The sequence below is a fragment of the Xylaria bambusicola genome (genome assembly GCF_022495145.1).
Source record: "Xylaria bambusicola strain CBS 139988 unplaced genomic scaffold F5B22scaffold_25, whole genome shotgun sequence".
NCBI classification, from domain to species: domain Eukaryota; kingdom Fungi; phylum Ascomycota; class Sordariomycetes; order Xylariales; family Xylariaceae; genus Xylaria; species Xylaria bambusicola.
The window spans coordinates 224360-243158 of NW_025953578.1; the positions used below are offsets into that span (position 1 = coordinate 224360).

An 18799-nucleotide genomic window follows, 5' to 3' on the forward strand; every position below is an offset into this window, starting at 1 on the left:
ACTGGTCCCTACTAATCAGTACCTGCATAATGCTCAGCATCTTTCCTTTTCCTCTTCTAAAACAAGAATTACCACGACTCGAGTCACCCATCATCTTCATTGGCTGACTGTTTACAAGCTATGTTTCGACAGAAGCCATCCGGGTTGGAAGCATTGCTCCACCGCCCACGTCCATCTGTCTTGCAACTCTTCTTACAAAACCCTTGTACCTTTCTATCTAGCAGGCTATATTCCCAGCGGCGCCTAGCTATCACAGACACACCTCGAGATGATCTTGTGTCCGTGGTATGCATTTCAGACACGCACAATACCCGGTGCTCCATTCCGCGAGGCGACATTCTCATCCACGCCGGTGACCTTACCCAATCAGGCACCCTTGCAGAGCTCCAGGCTGCCATCACATGGTTGAGGCAACAGCCGCACCCTATCAAAATCGTCATTGCTGGCAATCACGATCTTATACTGGACGTTGATAAGGACGAACAAAGTGGCAATACCCCGGCCATACGTGAGCAGATCGACTGGGGAGACATCTTGTATCTCCAGGACACCTCGGCAACGATCACGTGCCCAAATGGCCGCCGCCTCAACGTCTTCGGTAGCCCTCGGTCAAGACGTCACGGCAACTGGGCATTTCAATACCCCAGGGAGGCAGATGTCTGGAAGGGCCTGGTACCCGACAACACCGATATTCTTATTACTCACGGACCCCCACGCGCCCATCTAGATCTGACAACACTCGGTTGCAATTACCTGCTTCGAGAATTATGGCGCGTACATCCTTCCTTGCACGTCTTCGGTCATGTTCATGAAGGGTACGGGCATGAATGGGCGCACTTCGACGAGCTTCAGTACGCCTACGAAAGAGCTATTTTGGATGGTGGTGGTATTTGGAATCTCTTCTGTGTGCTTGGTGCCGTCATCCGCACCCTGTTCCGTTTAACTCCAACCCTTGCTTGCCAGCTGGTGAACGCTAGTATAGTTGGAGGACTACGCGACGACGCCTGCCGTAGGCCTATTAGAATCTACATCTAACATGCTCCCTTCATATTCTCAGGTCATGGCCGTGCTGCCCGTTTTTCTGTACCCGTCAATCCGTACATGCGAGCGGCTGATCCGACCTTAAGTTAAACAAAGAGGATATGGGGCTCCTCGCAGACAATATTCTTGGCCAGAAATTGTTCACTCCACGTCTCTCTCGCGGGCTCACCACCGTCCAGCCCCGGTAATATAAGCCTCTCGACCAATGCTGGGACTTTAGCGGCCCATTCTAGCTCTGTCTCTAAGACAACAGGCCTCGAGCGCAGCTCATCTAGCTCCCCAGGGCCAATGATAGCTGGACTGCCTCGGGGCAATCCACGTTCTATCAATCTGTTGAAGGCTTTACAGAGATAGAACGGTAAGACGGATAGGATTGCGTAACGTTGGGGATCTGGGTCTTCCGGATCTGGGATTGCGGATACCAGCCATGACGGGCCTTGGTTAAAGAAGAATTCAATTTCAGTCCTCAACCCCATCGTGAAACCGACCACGATGTATTCGTACATGCGATAAAGGCCACTCTGCACTGGACATTAGTTAGCGGGAAAAGGGAGATTTGGGGAGATGATGAAGTAGTTATGCTATTCTGGAAATCCTCGTACTGGGACAAGTAGATCCTCATCTGGTACGTTATCTAGACCTGGGCCAGTACGGCCTCAGACCGGTAGGGGTTTAGTCGACAGACTGGTACGATATGCGTACCGGCACGCGTTCAGACCACGAACGACGGAGTACCTAGTACAACATTCGAACCAGTATAGCTGTAAGCGCTGTACCACGGGCTTAGAACAGAGGTACGAATAGGAACCCCCGTCCATAACATCTAGCCTCCTGTCTACTGAAGGAAGCAAAGCTGGTCGATAGCCATGTCCAGTAGAGCTTGCTATTCTAGACGCTTCACAGGAGCTCTTATGGTTCCTCTGTGTCAAGGCAATTTGTTTAGTAGCCCTACACAAGACTGAGTGAGTCCTGGGTGCTTCGCACTACAACTCGACCCGTTAAACTTGAGACATTTTGTTGCCATTATGCCGAAAGCGGACTTCACCAACTAATATCTCTCACCTACCCTCTCACCATTTTTATTCATCACTGCAAGCCTCGTACCGCCTATGGCCGTCATCGGTTGCAGGGTCGTCAGGCTGTCTTTAGTAGACATTCTAGCTTAGCTCGTGCGTACGGCGTCAAAGTCTTTCCTGGCTCACCTGTCAAACAAAGTTAAAGTTATTTAAATTCTTCACGTTCACACGGTTGCCTTGGTGAACTCGTTCCCCCTGTTCAGATGAAAAAAAAAAGGATACGGAGTGAGCCATGAAGAACTCGGTCCTAACTTCAAAAGTGTGAACTAAATTCTGTGTTGACGGGGACACAAGACCTGCCTAATCGATACATGGGATGCCCATGGTCCCCAAGCTGCCTTTCAGGCCCTAGCGATCTTTACTACTCGGCGGATGGCAGGAGAGCTTAAATTCTCTCAAGTCTTATCAGGTGTTGTCAACCTTGGCCATGCTGTTCAGCCTTTAGATCCGTTACCCAATTCTGTTATTCTTGGGTGAAGTGGACAAGCCAGCCAAGACAAAATGGTAGTTCCTAGTCATCCCTAGGTAGCGAAGTGTTGCTGTGATGTAGATTGCGGTGGTCGTCGAGAAGTGGACCTCGCTACAGGCAAGGATCTAGGTATTCGAAGCAATATTGGCAGACTTGTCAATCGTAGTGAAGACTGCAAGTGGCTAAAAATCCAAGCTGTCTCAATAAGCCTGCTTCTAACCCTAGCAAACTCTAACGGGATGCTAGTCGTTCATAGCAGGCCCCAATGTCTGTCTTTCTGAACTTTCATGTTCCAACCTAACGCTCGTTGATGAACAGTCGCTGGTGATTGAGCCGAGACATCACTAAGTAAACATCAAGAATTGCTACTTGTTCCTTGTTTCAATGTTCTTTAAGATGTATTGTATTTAGTCTAGTTATATAGTTTTCTCATTATATATATGCAGCTTGGTGGCTCACGAGAATGTATATAATGCATCTTCCCTCGACACGTCGAATGTGACAAGGGTAAACCGATGAAGCTTTTCCCTAGAGGCAGTAAGGTTACAAGCTCGCTTTCTTGTATCCGTTTTCCTTCACCCACGTAGCTACATCATCGCGATCCCGCTCGACCCAGGATACCTTACTGCGAATGGCGTCTTTACTCTGTGCCAATGGCTGATCAAATGACTTGGTATCAATGTCTTTGAAGAATTGCTCAACTTCTTTGAGCTGCCCAGGCTTCGTAAAACTTGACGTGCAGATTGTGACCATCGAACCTAGAATGGGGGGGTTACCGCTGAGACGTTTGGAGATCTCAGACCATTTGTCGTTCAACCATTTGAACAACGCTTCTACACCCTCGGGATGACTACGAAGACCACTGACGGGAAGATATATGTCTTGACTCTTGACTTCATTGCTCAACGCGAGGTCAAGAGTTCGTTGAATAAGCTCAGGGTCTTTGGCACGGCCTAGGCAACGTAAGATTGTGTTGCGCTCATCAGTATTGGTGGAGTTGGTAAATGCTTTAAGAATGCCATCGTACTGTCGTGGAGTTAGTCTTTTCTGATCAAACTGCATAATGTATGCGAACCTACCTCTTCATTTCCACCATACTTCAAAGCCATACCAAAGACGCTGCCTCTAATATTTGGGTGAACGGCTGATTTATCACCAGCCATATATTTGCTGAACATATTCTTAGCTGTAGCAATGATTTCCTCGTCACCTGCCATGCCAGCAGCTCCAAAGAGCATAGCCTTGAATTGTTGTTCCACATGTCCGTCTTTGTCTGTAAACGTCCAGCCAAGTTTGTGGGCTCTCTCGCTAGTGAGCTGCTTGATAAAGGCTTCAAGACCATCTTTGACGGCTTGATCCTCGAAAATCCAAGCAGATTGGACAGTTGCAACGCGGGCAATAATTTCGCTCCATACCACGAAGGACTCCTCAGTATCAAACCCTTTCAAGAGATTAAGCACCCCTGATGTTCTCTGGTAACCCGACACTGCGAGAGCACCAGCATCTGCGAGCATGCCGGCACGGTCTTCGACTGTCAATTTGCCATCCTTCGCGGCCTGGCCAAGCTTTGCAAGCCGTTCAGGACTGTATGAAGTTCGATAAATGCTAGTATGGTTCGCATTTAGCTTGAAAAAGTCTAAATTGTCCAATTTGTAGACACCTTCTCTCTGTGTCAAAGTTATTGAATCATCAACACCCTTTTCAGTTCGAAGCCCGAGGAATACCGGATACAAGACCTTATCCTCTTCGGGCTTGGTGTCACCAGTCCTTAGAAAACGGTTTTGTTTCACGAGAATAGAACTCTCCGCTGAGTTCTCTGTCACTTGAACAACTGGGAAACCAACGTTCTTGGTCCAAATAGACATGATCTCTCGGACAGGTTTACCACTGGCGTCTTCTAGCGCTGCCCAAAGATCGTCAGTTTGTGTGTTACCATAAGCGTGCTTCTTGATATATCGTCGAACACCCTCTAAAAACACATCTTCGCCTAAGTACGTCGAAATCATGCGTAGAACGCATGAGCCTTTGGAATAGGAGATAGCATCAAAGATCTGGTCAACTTCGCTTGCACGCTTGACAGGTACCTCAATGGGATGACTGCTTCTCAGCGAATCCAGACCAAGAGCACTCTGGAGATTGTCTGCGACATAGTTCTCCCAGACTTTCCATTCTGGGTAGAAGTGATTGCAGCCTAAGCCCCCATGTTAGTATGAGAAACTGTTAAGGATGCAGAAAAGGAGCGTCAAGCTTACTGAGCCAGCTCATCAATGTTGCAAACCCTTCATTCAACCACAGACCCTCCCACCAGTCCATAGTTACAAGGTTTCCGAACCACTGGTGAGCCAATTCATGCTGAACGACTTCAGCAACCCGCTCTTTCATGGCAGCACCACTGGCCGCTTCATCTAACATGAGATCCACGACTCGGTAGGTAATCAAGCCCCAGTTTTCCATGGCGCCTGCAGCGAAGTCCGGAATAGCAACCATATCCATTTTAGGTAAAGGAAATTCGGCGCCAAATATCTTCTCATAATACTCCAACGTCCGTGCGGCTAATTCAAGAGAAAAGCGTCCGTGTTCGATGTTGGAGCTCGGGGGTGCATATACGCGAATAGGCACCCTGAATTTCTTGGTCTCGATATAGTTGAGCTCACCAATAATGAAAGCTACCAGATATGTAGACATCAGTGGGGTTGGATTAAACTTGACGGCTTTCTTTGTTGTTCCGCTCATCTCAGAGAGCACCTCAGTTTCGGAAGCCACGTCCATGTTGCTCAAACAGGTCAGATGCTTGTCTGCAATGAGCGTGACAGTAAAATTGGCTTTATGAAGGGGTTCGTCGAAACAAGGGAAGGCTCTTCGACAATCATTGGCTTCCATCTGAGTTGTGGCGAGAATACCCTCAGAGCCGTCGGGCTTCTTGTAAGTAGAACGGTAGAAACCAGCCATTGAATCATTGAGTTGACCGGTGTATTTTATTTCCAGCTGTGTTTTCCCCTTGGGAATCGTTTCTTTCAACTCGATCTTGGAAACCTGGGTTGTTTCATTGTACGTGATGGCTGCAGAGGATGTCACGACACTCCCTCCCGATTTGATGTGGGCGCTGTGGATATCGATCTCGATGGTGTGGAGGGAGATAGACTGCGTATCTTCTTGTACGTCGAAGTCGACCACAACCTTTCCCTCGAAGGTGAACTTCTTGAAGTCGGGTTCGAGAGTGACATCGTAGTGGCGGGGAATAACGTTGGTAGGGAGCAGCTCGCGACCCACGTTGGGGTCGGGTTTGGCGCCGCCAAAGTGCTCGCTATCACCAGCTAATCTGCACATGTTGTGTCTTCTGTAGGAGCAATAGCGGATGAAAGAGGTTGAAAGGGATGTTGGTGGGCGAGAAGATCTCGGAGAAGATAGCCTTGACTGCCTTGGAGGGGACGAAGACGGGGTGAAAGAGGATGTGCTTGGCGTAGGTCGAGAAATCGAACTGCATAACGTGGCATGTTAGACAGGCGAGATTCCGAGCGCAGAGACGCCTCCCACTCCACTCGGTGAGCAGCAGCCGGTACTTACCTAAGACTAACACGGCCCAGAATATCAGGATGCGTTGGTGGGTAGTGTCGTAAGCGGACTCTGTTAGTGAGAGGGGAAGCTCGAGAGAGAAACTCGATACGGGCAACAGAACGAAAAGACATTAGATGCGGGAAAGCAGAGTCTACTATAATACAAACAGGGACGGTGGTATACAACAAGCCAATTCCAGCTATAATACAGTGTATGGCAGGGCGATTAGGGCGACCAGACCGGCAACAAGAGGGCTAGTAATGTACATAAACAGAGGGGTTAGAAGGAGGAGGGGTAGTCGGGGCGATTCCCTATTTGCACAGCAGTCGAATTCATGTGGCGGCGGCGGTGGCAGCGGGCACCGGACAAGCGTGGGAGCGAAGAAAGGGAGGGCAGAGGAGGGTGCAGCTGGGGACTGTGGGCTCGGGCTTGGATTCTCGTCGTCATCTGCGGTCGAGTCGTCTCTTTCTGGGGTCAGCAAAGTTTCGAATGACGCTAGACATACGCCTGCATTTGAGAGACTGATGTGGTCTAGCGTTGCGCGATAAGAAATGGAGACGACAGAATGGCAAGCCTACACCTCAATCAGCCGGCCAGCCAGTCATGATTAAGGCCCGAGGAGGCCTATCGACATGTCCGCTGCCTGACGGCTTGGAAAGGATCACCGAGAACGCTCGATGATTTCGACACTCTGGGAATTGTTCCAAATTCTCAGCCGTCTCTTTTCGTCTGGTAATGAGGAGTTCGAAATTGTCGTGTGATACTTTGCTCCATCCGACTAGCAAGAACAATGCGATTGGATTGGATAAGCTAAGGAGTTTGGTCCAAGGGCAATGTTCGTAACTTGAAAGTATCTAGGTAGGAGAGAGAAATTGTTTACTCCGAATTGCTACATATAAGAGTCTTTAACTAGGTACATTTTGCCCATTTACGATAACCTACTAGGTATATACCTAGAATTGACTTGATCTGTACAATATGCTGCAATGTGGGACTTGGTTAGGGAAAGGTGCTGTACGTAGTAGTTAATATAACACCTTTGCGAATCATGACAACGCTGTCCGGCAATCATTTTTTTTTATTTGGAGTAACCTAGTAGTTGGTCCGGTTAGGATAAGTATGTTTCTGGATTACCCTTGCTCATATTTCAAGAAAACTACCAATAGTCTACTTGTCGCAGAGGCCTTTGGAAGAGATGCTCTGGAGGTGGTTATAGATATGTTTTCCTGCTTTCGGTACTCACCAATCAGGTACATATACATGTATGGGTAAGGGTAAAGGTCCCGATTGGCCACCATTACTTAAGCACCCCACATAGTATCCACCCATTCAGGTAGCAATAGGTCCAAGCCGCAGCTCGCCACTCGAAGCTGTCCTTCGCTATCTACCCACTCTTACTTCGCATCTCGAACGGAGAACCTTCAATTTTCCAGCATCGTATTGTAAACCTACAAAATGGGGATACAACCTAGGGCCGGGTCTCTTTCAAATGGCGATATAGCCGCCACCAACGGCGTCAGCATTCCGCGAAAGAAACAACCTTTAGATATCGAAGAGATATTACGAGCAAAGAAAGCTGCCGACGCGGCTGCTGCGAAACCCCGATTCATCCCAAAGGCTGAAAGAGAGCGGCGCGCGCACGAACAAAAGAGGAAAGAGGAGGAAGAGAAGCGTTTACGACTGGAGAACGAAAAGAAAAATACCCGGACTACAAGCCACAACAATGCACCGCTGCGTGGCACCCAACCTGCCGTGCCTACTGGGCCTAGGGCCATGCGAAACGGCAAACACGGCAACGAAAACGAGAAGCTCAAGGCTGCTCATGATCCCAGAACATCTGGGCAAAAGAGGAAAGCGACAGAAGATGACGAATCCGCCCAAATTCGAGCTAGATATATGGGTCCAGAGTTGAATCAATCGACCTTCTCCGCTAAGAAGAAATCTAGAAGACACAGGGATAAATTCAATTTTGACTGGGATCCGCATGATGACACAAGTCAAGGAGACGCGCTCATACACTCTGAGCAAATGGCATTATCAGTCCACGATGGTGGTCTTCTTGCCAAGTATCATGGCCTTGTTGAACCAGAGGATCTAAAACGTGCCAGGTACATTATGGCTGGCGATCCGGAAACCGGCAGAGAACGAGCACAACAGCTGCTTGAAATGTCTGTACGGGCAAAAGAACGAGCAAATCGCAACACCTTCGGAAAGCACTGGTCAGAAAAAAGGCTGGAGGATATGCGTGAGAGAGACTGGCGCATATTCAAAGAGGATTTTGGTATTTCTACAAAAGGCGGTCTCTTACCGAATCCTATGCGCAGTTGGAAAGAGTCTGGTTTGCCTCGAAGGTTGCTTGAGATCGTCGCCAAAGTCGGCTATGACGAACCAACCCCTGTTCAGCGCGCTGCCATTCCCATAGCTCTACAGGCCCGGGATCTCATCGGTGTAGCTGTCACCGGTTCGGGAAAGACAGCTGCTTTTCTCCTACCGTTATTGGTTTACATATCTGACTTACCACCATTAGACGAGATTACCAAGAACGACGGTCCCTACTCCCTCATTATTGCACCTACCCGAGAACTGGTGCAGCAAATCGAGACAGAAGCTAGAAAGTTCGCAGAACCACTGGGGTTTACTGTAGTCAGTCTAGTTGGTGGTCATTCGCTCGAGGAACAAGCGTTTGCACTTAGAAATGGTGCTGAAATCATCGTTGCTACCCCTGGTCGTCTAGTCGACTGCATTGAGCGGCGACTCCTTGTCCTCTCACAATGCTGCTATATTATTATGGATGAGGCCGATCGCATGATCGACATGGGGTTTGAAGATCCCGTTAATAAAATTCTAGATGCGCTCCCTGTAACCAACGAGAAGCCAGATTCTGAAGCTGCAGAGAATGCGCAACTCATGAGTCGGCCTCTCGGGGGCAAGGACCGTTACCGGCAGACGATGATGTACACGGCTACTATGCCGACAGCCGTTGAGAAAATTGCCAAAAAATACCTACGGCGGCCCGCCACTGTTACCATCGGTAACGCTGGCGAAGCTGTGGACACTGTTGAACAACGTGTCGAGTTCGTGGCTGGAGAAGATCGTCGTAAGAAACGGTTGCAAGAGATTCTCACCTCGGGAGAGTTTGCAGCACCTATCATCGTATTTGTCAACATCAAACGGAATTGCGATGCCATTGCACGAGAAATCAAACATATGGGTCTATCTACAGTTACCATGCACGGTAGTAAGACTCAAGAACAGCGAGAACAGGCCCTGGCATCAGTGCGTAGCGGCGCTACCGAAGTCCTTGTAGCAACAGATTTAGCTGGGCGTGGTATCGATGTGCCTGATGTGTCTCTCGTCGTAAACTTCAACATGGCCACAAGCATCGAGAGCTACACGCATCGTATTGGTCGTACTGGTCGTGCAGGTAAGAGTGGTGTGGCTATCACATTTCTGGGCAACGAAGATGCAGACGTTTTGTATGATCTGAGACAGATGCTTTCCAAGAGCTCAATATCAAAAGTACCTGAGGAGTTACGAAGACATGAGGCCGCCCAACAAAAACCGAACAAAGGAGGCTTCAAGAAAATTGAGTAAAGAGGACGACGGTGGGACAGGTCTACGGAAATAGATACATTTTAATTGCAATTGAGATACCATCATGATACACCTTTCACATAAGCTCTATAATCTTCTCGTCCGATTCCTTCTGGCTGACTGTGATGGGTAGGGGTCAGACTCAAGCCGGCTGACGTATTTGCATGTATTAGGTCTGTGCCTTGAAATTCAAAAGAGAACATTCTATTGTTTTGAAGCAGCAAAGCTATGACACTTCACTTCACAAGTTATCTGTCGGGTTTAGCGGCTCCGTCCACAGCTGAAGCCCACTAAATAACACCCAGCCCACTATGCCCCAGAGGGGTGACAGGTACGTACCTCAGACATGTGCCATCAAGATCTATGTACTGTAGAGTAGTGCTATCTCTTATATTTTTGGATGGGACCCTTTTGAAGCTCACCGAATTGATTGTTTCAGCCGTTTTCCCAGGACTTGTCTACGCATCCTCGATCCACGGAACGATTGCCAGCTAGACTGTTAAGGAACATCGACAGTAAATATGGCGCTGAACATGCGCTACGTCGAACTCGCGAAGCAGCTGCATCCGCGTCTGCAGCGCTTCTTCGCCAAGTATCCTCCGAACCAGATCCTGCCGACCTCGACGCGCACAAATACCATCAAGGACGGCGCAACCCCGAACCCTTTTCTTCCACACAAACACCCCGTCACGGGCAAGTGGCATGACCCGGAGTTCTCGCTAAGACGCCAGGCGGAGCTCGTCAAACTCGCTCGCGAGGAGGGCGTCGAGGAGTTGCTACCATTCACATCGAAGGGCACCGAAGAGCGCATACGGCACAGAGTCGAGCACGGTTTGCGTGTGCGTGGTACAGGTGTTGGACAGAAGGTCAAGGGTCATTTACACGAGAGAATGCTGGCTTCCAAGTACGTTGCCATTTCTCACACCATGAGGCCTACATTGGAACGATGGGTTTCAAGATTTGCACATGTGCTAACATGATGAATAGGATGGAGAAGAGGAGAGAAGCTATGATGGGCATGCCCAGGCTTGTGCGGGAGTGGAGAAAGGTAGATTTTTCTCAATGGACGTTTGGGTTCCTCACCATTTTACTAATATTGCAATCTAGACAGGGAGAAGCAGATGGACCAAGTATCCACGATAGGCGAGAAGATATTGAAATACTCTCTATTCACCGACTTCGCAGTTGGATGTACGAATTTATGTATAACCATGTATCAAAGGTGTTCAGTTGCATCGGAATATTAGCCCAACAATTTGAGACATCAAACTTTTCATCCATTCTTCCCTCTTTTTAAAACAAGGTTTGTTAGCAGATTACTTAAAATGATTAATCTGCTAAATTTGTTGCCTGTACAATACACTGGTCATCTATGTCCTTCTGGTCAGGTCGCTACAATCTCAAGTTCGTACCTTACAAACGAATGCTCACGTGACCGCTTGGCCAATTGATTGTACGCCCCAAAAACCGGTTTTCACTGGGGCGCCAGGAAGATGATATCAACTTACAAGCATCTCCAGCCTTTTACATAAGACAAACGCTCACCGGAGGTGTTTCCCAACTCGCTTCTCCGATACTGAATAATCATTTTCCCCTTTAATACATTAGAAATAGTGCATAGGAAATAATTGGCAGAACCACATTTCAAAGACAAATAAATGCCACGCACAACTATATCACGAACCTCAGCGGAGCCAACGCTCTATGAGATCCTCTCACTAACACCAAAACGGCTCCAAGGCCAAGAATTCACAGCGCAGCAAAAGAGCATCAAACAAGCATATCACAAGGCCCTTCTCAAACACCATCCAGACAAGAATCCTCAGGATTCGCCCACAAATACAGCAACATCATCAAATCCCGCTCGATCATCTAAATCCCAATCTAAATCCAGCGGCGGTGGCAAATCATCTTCCTCATCCTCCTCATCTTCAGTGCCCAAGTCCCAACTCACATACACCGTCGACCAAATCCAGCATGCCTACAGCGTACTCTCAGACGCCGCCCAGCGGCGCGAGTACGACCGGCAACTCCTCCTAACCACATCTTCATCCTCCTCCACGTTCACATCCATCTCCACGGAGCAAAAGCACTCGGTCTCCACGCGCTTCCACACGGGGGTCGAGACCGTCGATCTCGACGACCTCGGCTTCGACGAGAAGACGGGGGTGTACTTCGGGTCGTGCCGGTGTGGCAACGAGCGCGGGTTCCAGTTCACCGAGGCGCAGCTGGAGGAGTACGAGGAGGACCTGGTGCTGATGGTGCAGTGTCTCGACTGCAGTCTCTGGATGCGGGTCTTGTTCGACGCTGTCGACGACGACGAAGAAGCCGGCGACGAAGAAGCCGGCGACGAGCAAACACAATCATCGCATCGCCATCAAAGCAATAACGCACCAGAAACGTCGGTATCAAACCGCACTCAGACGCGCGATGCAGCGGAACAGCGTCGCGGCAGCGGTAGCGTTAGCAAGAGCGGCAAGGGCTGGCGATTTAATCTGAGCTTCGACTGGGGTCTATCTCTGTCCGGCTCAGCGTCTGCGTCTACATAGGCATATGCTCAATGGTGGGGCAATCTTTACTGTGTGCTGTAGTAAATATATGTCCTCTTCCTCCCCTTTATTTTTTTTTTTTTCCCGGTTTATTTTCAAATTCTCAACAGGCAACTTATTAGGACTAGAAAGGCCTAAATGAGCGTCAAGTATGTTCAGTCTTATCTAGGTAGTGAAATGGATACTTGCAGTCCTATATAGGTAATCATTGCATATTTCCTGCTATACTATGTTACATGGCAAGTGTCTCAAGCTGTTAAAATAATCCAAAAAAACTCTGTAGCGTCAAGTACATGCGGGATTGAACCAGGAAATCCCCAATCAGTACTCTCTTGCCTTTGCAATGGACTGATAATTATGTGTGACAATGTGTAAGTGCCTATCCGAGAGGCTTACGTGTATAACTTGATGTTACCAACAACCAATTTACGGGTCTCGGTTTTCACCGAGACATAACAGACAATAATATTTAGCCTGCTATTATAAGTTCGAGATTGAGGTATAACGCCTTGTCCTCATCCGAAGAGATGGAGCAGGCACAGTTAACTCTCTAGGGTTCAATGATATCTGGCACAGGAATACGATTTTATTGTCCAGATGAATTTGTATTAGAGTCTAAAAGGGAAGCTCACGGCAAGGAACCCTCCAAAGCTCTTGAGCCCTGCCCTAAGAAAGGAGATTCCTCCAAAGTCTTTGTTTCTGTACCTCCACACGCGAAAAACATGCCGAAACTGGTCGAGGTTCACAAGCAAACACTCCGAGACACCATAAATCCACCCAGGCCCACGGTTAACCCCTTTAGATATTGCCACAGAGTTGTACGGTAGGTAGGTGGAGCGTTTACTCAGCCTTAGGCTCCTCAGGAGCGGCCTCAGCAGGCTTCTCAGCCTCCTGAGCAGGAGCCGCGGCAGTTTCTGCAGGCGCCTGCTCGGCCTCAGACGATGTCCAGAGGGTCTATATGTAGTGATTAGCAGTTAAATTTCAAGAAGAAAAAGGTCAACGTATAGACATACCAAATTGTCACGTAGAAGTTGCATAATAAGGGTCGAGTCCTTGTAGCTTTCCTCACTTAGGGTATCAAGCTCTAGAATCGAGGATTAGTACCCAAGACGACTGCACGATTCAACCGACTACATACCTGCAATAGCATCGTCGAATGCCTGCTTGGCGAGATGGCAAGCTTGGTCAGGAGCATTCAAGATCTCATAGTAAAAGACGGAAAAGTTAAGGGCAAGACCCAGGCGGATAGGGTGCGTGGGAGGTAGCTCAGTCTGAGCGACTTCAGTAGCAGCCTTGTATGCCTCGAGGGACTTATCGGCAGATTCCTTGCGTCGGTCGCCAACGGCAAATTCGGCCAGATAACGGTGGTAGTCACCCTTCCTACATTGAAAGTCAGCAAGAAGTTGGACTCAGGCCTATACTCTGATATCATATGGAAAACGGAAGGCACAAAAACGCACATCTTGTGGTAGAAGACCTTGGACTCGCCGGACTTAGCAGAAGGGATAAGGTGCTGGTCGAGAACCTCGAGAATGTCGTCACAGATCTTTGCGAGCTCGGCCTCAATCTTCTGACGGTATTCCTTGATCAGGCCAACCTGGGACGAGTTGCCCTTAGACTCCTCCTTCTGCTCAATGGAGGTAACAATTCTCCAAGAAGCACGACGAGCACCAATAACATTCTTGTAGGCAACGGAAAGGAGGTTACGCTCCTCAACGGTAAGATCACGATCTTCGGAGGCGATAATCTTCATATTCTCAACCATCTCTGGTGACGAGGAGTTAATCCTGCATGTTCGTACCTCAAGAAGCCAACACTATTTTTAATCACCTACCCTCATAGCGCTCAGCCTGCTCGGCAAGCTTTGCGAGATACACAGCATCCTCGTGACCCATTTTGTCGGCGTGGTATTCAGTGGAATCGAAACTGCAGATTTGGGTGTTGTCAGCAAGAAAGGAAAGCCTTGCAATGCAGTTGAGAAACAACAAAGATTGGGGAGCGATCAAAGAGAGTCTGAGATAACAACGCGCAAATGGATCGTTTATAGGTTATGGGAGAATGATTAATGTCTGGGTAGGCAATAGACGCGATGCTAGGGTTAGGCAATGTTCCAGAGCGCAAGTGCAATTAGAAAGCGCGTCCTGGTGACTGGTAGGTGTGAAGGGAATCAAGGGATCTGGAAGTCTAGAGAGCCAGAATCCAGGTGAACAACAAGAGGTGAATCCCCCCGCAATGAGTGGGGTTTTGCGCCTACCACTAGACGGTGACTAACACGCGAACAAGTCGTGATGAACAGGTATAGAGTTTGTCGCGTGGAGTAATCGGGGATAGTGATGACAACAGGAAAACAGTGAAAGTATGAGGGGAGAGACAAAAACGTGTCTACAATGGTGACGATGGCGGACAGATGAGGCGGTCGAGACGAGATGCGGGTGCGCAGATGTGTGGGCGATGACGACAGGTGCAGCCAGGCGGGAGAGGGATAGGGAAATTCTGGGTTGCAGGCCGAGCAGAACAGGGAAGGGGAGGGGGGGGTTTCCCTCGGTGGGTAGTGTAGGTAGTGTAGCGTGACAGCAGCAGCAGCAGCAACAACAGTGACAACAATACCGGTAGGCTGTGAGATAAGGCACAGTACCTCCAATAAGGAGGTACCTACCCTAGACAAGGCAGTAGGCAGTAGGCAGTAAGAAGGTAAACATTGGTAGGAAGGAAAGAAATGATGCAAAGAGGTCCAGATGGAGAGATAGGTACTGTAGGTATGTAGACTTTGGTGGGTAGGTAGGTAGGCAGGTAGGCAGGTAGTAGAAGATGGAGAGGGCAGATATCACCATCAGGATAGGAGGAGTTGAAGGCACATACCGTGATTAGAAAGATTTGGCTAGATGTAAGTGAGGGCTTGGTGGTTGGTAGAGGTTGGTAGAGGTCGGTAGGGACTTTGAAGTGACAAAAGAACGCCTTGCGTGGGATGTGATGCACAAGAAAGAAACTGAGAAGCGCAAAAAAGTAGGGAAGGGAGAGGGAGAGGAATGGACCAAGAGGGACGACAGCCCTGGGAGGTGAACCAGGACGACTTGTGTTGTTGCCGCGCGGTGATGGCTGCACAGGTACCTGTGTGTATTATCTCGTTTCTCCTAGCTATATAATCTGTGCAGCAGTACCTAGCATCTACCCATATGTCGCCTTAGATACACTGGTACTGGCTGGTACTGGCTGGGTGGATGGAGGGGTAGTACGGTACTAGGTATGCCGTAGGACCTGGAAGTCACTACCGAGAGATGTACTGGGTACCCGCTGGTATGTACCTAGTCTACAGGTAGGTAGCTGGATGTTAGTGGTGGATGGTCACTGGTGGTGGTGCCGCCGCCAGACAATGGAAGGAAGCTGGAGTCCTCCAATTCGGGGCGTTAAGTACCTAGGTACCTAAATATCAGTCAAGTACACACAAGTTCCACGTGCTGGTCCTGCGATAAGTTACCCAGCGGAGTATACTACAACTTGATTTGCTTTTTCCTTCATTATACGACATAGGTATTCGTTCAAATGTAATGATTGATTAGCCCTATGACGCGAACAAGATTTTAGGCTATCCCTAACGATTTGCCTTGCTATCTTCATGTTCGTAATCCCTTCAGTTGGGTCCTATTTACTGCTGTTGGCCATATCACAGCCTTAATTTACCAGCTACCTTAGTATAGATAAAAGCATAGGTAAGTGTTTCTGTGCATAGTTCTTGATGTGACTAGGTAGGTAATAATACCGACTAGGTATATTGGGGCCTCCTACCAGTGGCAGCGCTAGCTGGTGTCCTGAGGCAGAAATTTGATGCGAGCAAATGGACCCTAGACAGACAGATTCCTAGTATATTTGAAGCGATCTAAGATGTAGATGCCTATCCCTGGGGCGTCAAATTCCCATCGTATTCTGCTCTGCGTCAGCATCCCACCCGTAACAGCTAATAGTGGGCGATCCGTCCTAGAACGTGGGCCAAGACAAGGGATATTTACCATCCGCCATCTCAATCTTCTCATTGGTGTCACCCGCTGCATTAACTAATTTGTATTTCGTGGGTTAGGTTAAAGCATGATCCAGTTCAAACCCTACCGCATGAATGAGGCCACCCCCGAGCTATGGGCGGAGGCAGTGCGAGTTATAAGTATTCATATATAAATATTGCTTGGACGGGTGTTCTTTGCATTACCTAGATAGACTTAGGTATTTGCTTGGGTAAGTGCCATACCTAGGTAGCTTTCTTGTCCTCTGTTTTTTTTATGTGTAGAATCTGGGACAGATAATACAGCATAGGGCCAATGCTTGGATCAAAATTATATATCTAGCTTTAGTAACAAGAATGATATAATATACTTACATACCTGGTAGATATACAAGCTAGCTTTCTGTTCTACACCAGTGGGCATCAGCGTCTCTATCTGGGTACTTATTGTGTATAAAATTGGTAGCTGGAAGGCCGGCATAATGGCGTGTGAACTATCGAACTGTATGAGTTTGCAGCCATGTTGTCAAAAGCTCGTGGCAGCTCGTGACCAACTGGTTCAAGCCGGGAGGAGACGACGGGACGGGGACGGTAGGGTCTAGATGATTCCGTCCAGAGCAAAGCAAAGTAATGGCCTGAGCTTTGGATGCTCCGCTCCGCCTTAACCCGACCTCAGGCCACGAACCGAGCCCCAATCACGAACCAACGGCTCTAGGCGAGCTACCTACCCACCACTGCGTCATTCCACCACCTATTCTACCTATCTAGGTAAGATTCATCTTGCCTTACCTTTACCTTAACAGCTCCTTGACAACAACACCACCAACAACAACGACGCAATCACGAGGTATGTAGCCTATCTCCTGATATTTCACCATATGACTCCTATGAACAATGTAGCCTAGCTTGGCCTATCCACATGTCAATTGCTATCCTACTTTTTAATATATAAGAACCTACCTACTGCTTTTCCAATCCCTTCCGCAACAAGCTTTAGCAACCAATACAAAACACGACTTGCTAATCAACGACTATTCACGTCGCCTCAGATTACAATGTTCCGCCAGACCCTCACCAAGATTCCCTCTCGCGGCCTCGCGACACCCGTCTCCCGAACATTCTCGACCACACTACGAGCTATGGCTGCCGGTGACACGGGCGCACCCCCAAAGACAGGTGGCCAGGGGTACGTTAACTACGATCTCCGCGAACCCGCACCAAAATACCTCAAAACACCATATGCCTACCATCTCTTATGGAATGCGCATACCAATAGCCGAGTTTGCGAGGGAGCCCATAGATTAGACCCTCTGCTCACCCCCGCGCTATACTTACTCCCATCTCACCTCTGCAACCCATCAACGTATTGTTAGCATACAATGAATAGAAACAGATCAAGAGGACTAACCCGTGATTCTTCGCCACAGAGACGCCTTCCAGCGCAGAGAGAAGGCCAACGAGGACTACGCCATCCGCCAGCGTGAGAAGGAGAAGCTCATGGAGCTCCGCAAGAAAATTGCGGAGCAAAAGGATCACCTCCAGAAGCTGTCCGACCACATGTGAGTTATGTCATCTGACCATTCCCTTTTTCCTGTTTTGCTACATCCTTGAATTTTGAGGTCTGTTCCGAAGACAAAGGACTCACGCTAATATGTTATGTTCTCTCTGCTCCCCAGCGACGAATTGACAAAGGAACAAGGCGGCGAGAAGAACTAGTGTTATGATAGCTCAGCGTGCGCGCCTCAAGCAGCTCTGTCAACGTTGTATGGAGCTGCGCATTATTAGATACGCTGCTGCAAAAGGAAAATCGCATCTTTTGAGTCACTTTTTTCTCTTCGTCATGCGTCAATTTATGCATAGTGTACATCCATACAATTTCTACGTCTTCTGTAGAGTAACCTCCAGGTCATCGAATACCAAAGCGCCTCTCGCCCCTTGCCTCTCCAGTAGTATGCCATCATTGCTTTTTCAATGCCATTTACTAGGCGTCTAGATTATTCAGTGCATGCTTCCATTTCGCAGGGCTTAATGCTTCCCAACAGCTACAGTGCTTTCTTATTTATCTGCCTAACAATACACTATCGACGTCCCATGTAGGATCGATAGAAATTATCCACATTATCTTGTTCAGGGCCTCCTAACGGATGACCAATCTGACTACTTGTCTTCTGGGCAGCCGTGACCTTAGCTTGGAGTGCCGCAGCATTAGTATCGATCCATTGAAGCTGTGTGAGGTGTCCATTAAGGACACGCACAATCTGACTCAGCTGGAGATTCTGTTAGCATATACTTCGAACAAGACAACTATGGAAACATACCGGGTCGTCAGGTTTGCTACCCTTACTAATGGTGCCTGAAATGTCATTGATCTCTTTTATCATCTTAGATAAATCTCGGCCCATCTCATCCAAGCGCTCGGTGATCTTCTCGGCCAGCTTGTAGGTCCGCTCGCGTTCTTGATCGGGACCAGTAAGCTGCTCGCCAGGGCCGATTTGCTTGGTGAACAGAGCATCAACTTCAAGCT

General features: G+C 48.6%; 8 protein-coding genes across 8 annotated transcripts; 5 read left to right on the plus strand and 3 right to left on the minus strand.

Moving 5' to 3' along the window:
• On the plus strand, positions 1–1240 carry F5B22DRAFT_217347 (Metallo-dependent phosphatase). Its single transcript, XM_047969735.1, has one exon. It carries the CDS (start codon positions 121–123, stop codon positions 1033–1035), a length of 915 nt encoding a protein of 304 aa, XP_047830104.1. The 5' UTR covers positions 1–120; the 3' UTR covers positions 1036–1240.
• On the minus strand, positions 1128–1517 carry F5B22DRAFT_647280 (uncharacterized protein; the record flags this gene model as incomplete). Its single annotated transcript, XM_047978849.1, has 1 exon — positions 1128–1517. One exon carries the CDS (start codon positions 1515–1517, stop codon positions 1128–1130), a length of 390 nt encoding a protein of 129 aa, XP_047830105.1.
• Positions 1518–2406: 889 nt separating this feature from the next.
• F5B22DRAFT_656553 (peptidase family M1-domain-containing protein) lies at positions 2407–6272 on the minus strand (the record flags this gene model as incomplete). The annotated part of the gene is made up of 4 exons (XM_047979967.1): positions 2407–3612; positions 3666–4777; positions 4839–6064; positions 6151–6272. The coding sequence occupies 4 exons, from the start codon at positions 6270–6272 to the stop codon at positions 3130–3132; spliced, it is 2943 nt and encodes a 980-aa protein (XP_047830106.1). The 3' UTR covers positions 2407–3129.
• Positions 6273–7119: 847 nt separating this feature from the next.
• F5B22DRAFT_636893 (Pre-mRNA-splicing ATP-dependent RNA helicase prp-28) lies at positions 7120–9735 on the plus strand (the record flags this gene model as incomplete). The annotated part of the gene is made up of 3 exons (XM_047977353.1): positions 7120–7155; positions 7254–7258; positions 7662–9735. 3 exons carry the CDS (start codon positions 7120–7122, stop codon positions 9733–9735), a joined length of 2115 nt encoding a protein of 704 aa, XP_047830107.1.
• Positions 9736–9996: 261 nt separating this feature from the next.
• Positions 9997–11136, plus strand: F5B22DRAFT_217392 (uncharacterized protein). Its single transcript, XM_047969736.1, has 3 exons — positions 9997–10639; positions 10723–10783; positions 10843–11136. The coding sequence occupies exons 1-3, from the start codon at positions 10257–10259 to the stop codon at positions 10876–10878; spliced, it is 480 nt and encodes a 159-aa protein (XP_047830108.1). The 5' UTR covers positions 9997–10256; the 3' UTR covers positions 10879–11136.
• On the plus strand, positions 11055–12606 carry F5B22DRAFT_217416 (uncharacterized protein). The gene has a single exon (XM_047969737.1). The coding sequence runs from the start codon at positions 11394–11396 to the stop codon at positions 12282–12284; it is 891 nt and encodes a 296-aa protein (XP_047830109.1). The 5' UTR covers positions 11055–11393; the 3' UTR covers positions 12285–12606.
• A 518-nt stretch (positions 12607–13124) lies between these two features.
• F5B22DRAFT_647285 (14-3-3 protein 7) lies at positions 13125–14179 on the minus strand (the record flags this gene model as incomplete). Its single annotated transcript, XM_047978850.1, has 5 exons — positions 13125–13238; positions 13298–13368; positions 13423–13664; positions 13745–14051; positions 14119–14179. The coding sequence occupies 5 exons, from the start codon at positions 14177–14179 to the stop codon at positions 13125–13127; spliced, it is 795 nt and encodes a 264-aa protein (XP_047830110.1).
• Positions 14180–16830: 2651 nt separating this feature from the next.
• Positions 16831–18273, plus strand: F5B22DRAFT_217606 (mitochondrial ATPase inhibitor, IATP-domain-containing protein). The gene is made up of 3 exons (XM_047969738.1): positions 16831–17638; positions 17703–17834; positions 17952–18273. The coding sequence occupies exons 1-3, from the start codon at positions 17331–17333 to the stop codon at positions 17989–17991; spliced, it is 480 nt and encodes a 159-aa protein (XP_047830111.1). The 5' UTR covers positions 16831–17330; the 3' UTR covers positions 17992–18273.
• The last annotated feature ends 526 nt before the right edge of the window (positions 18274–18799 follow it).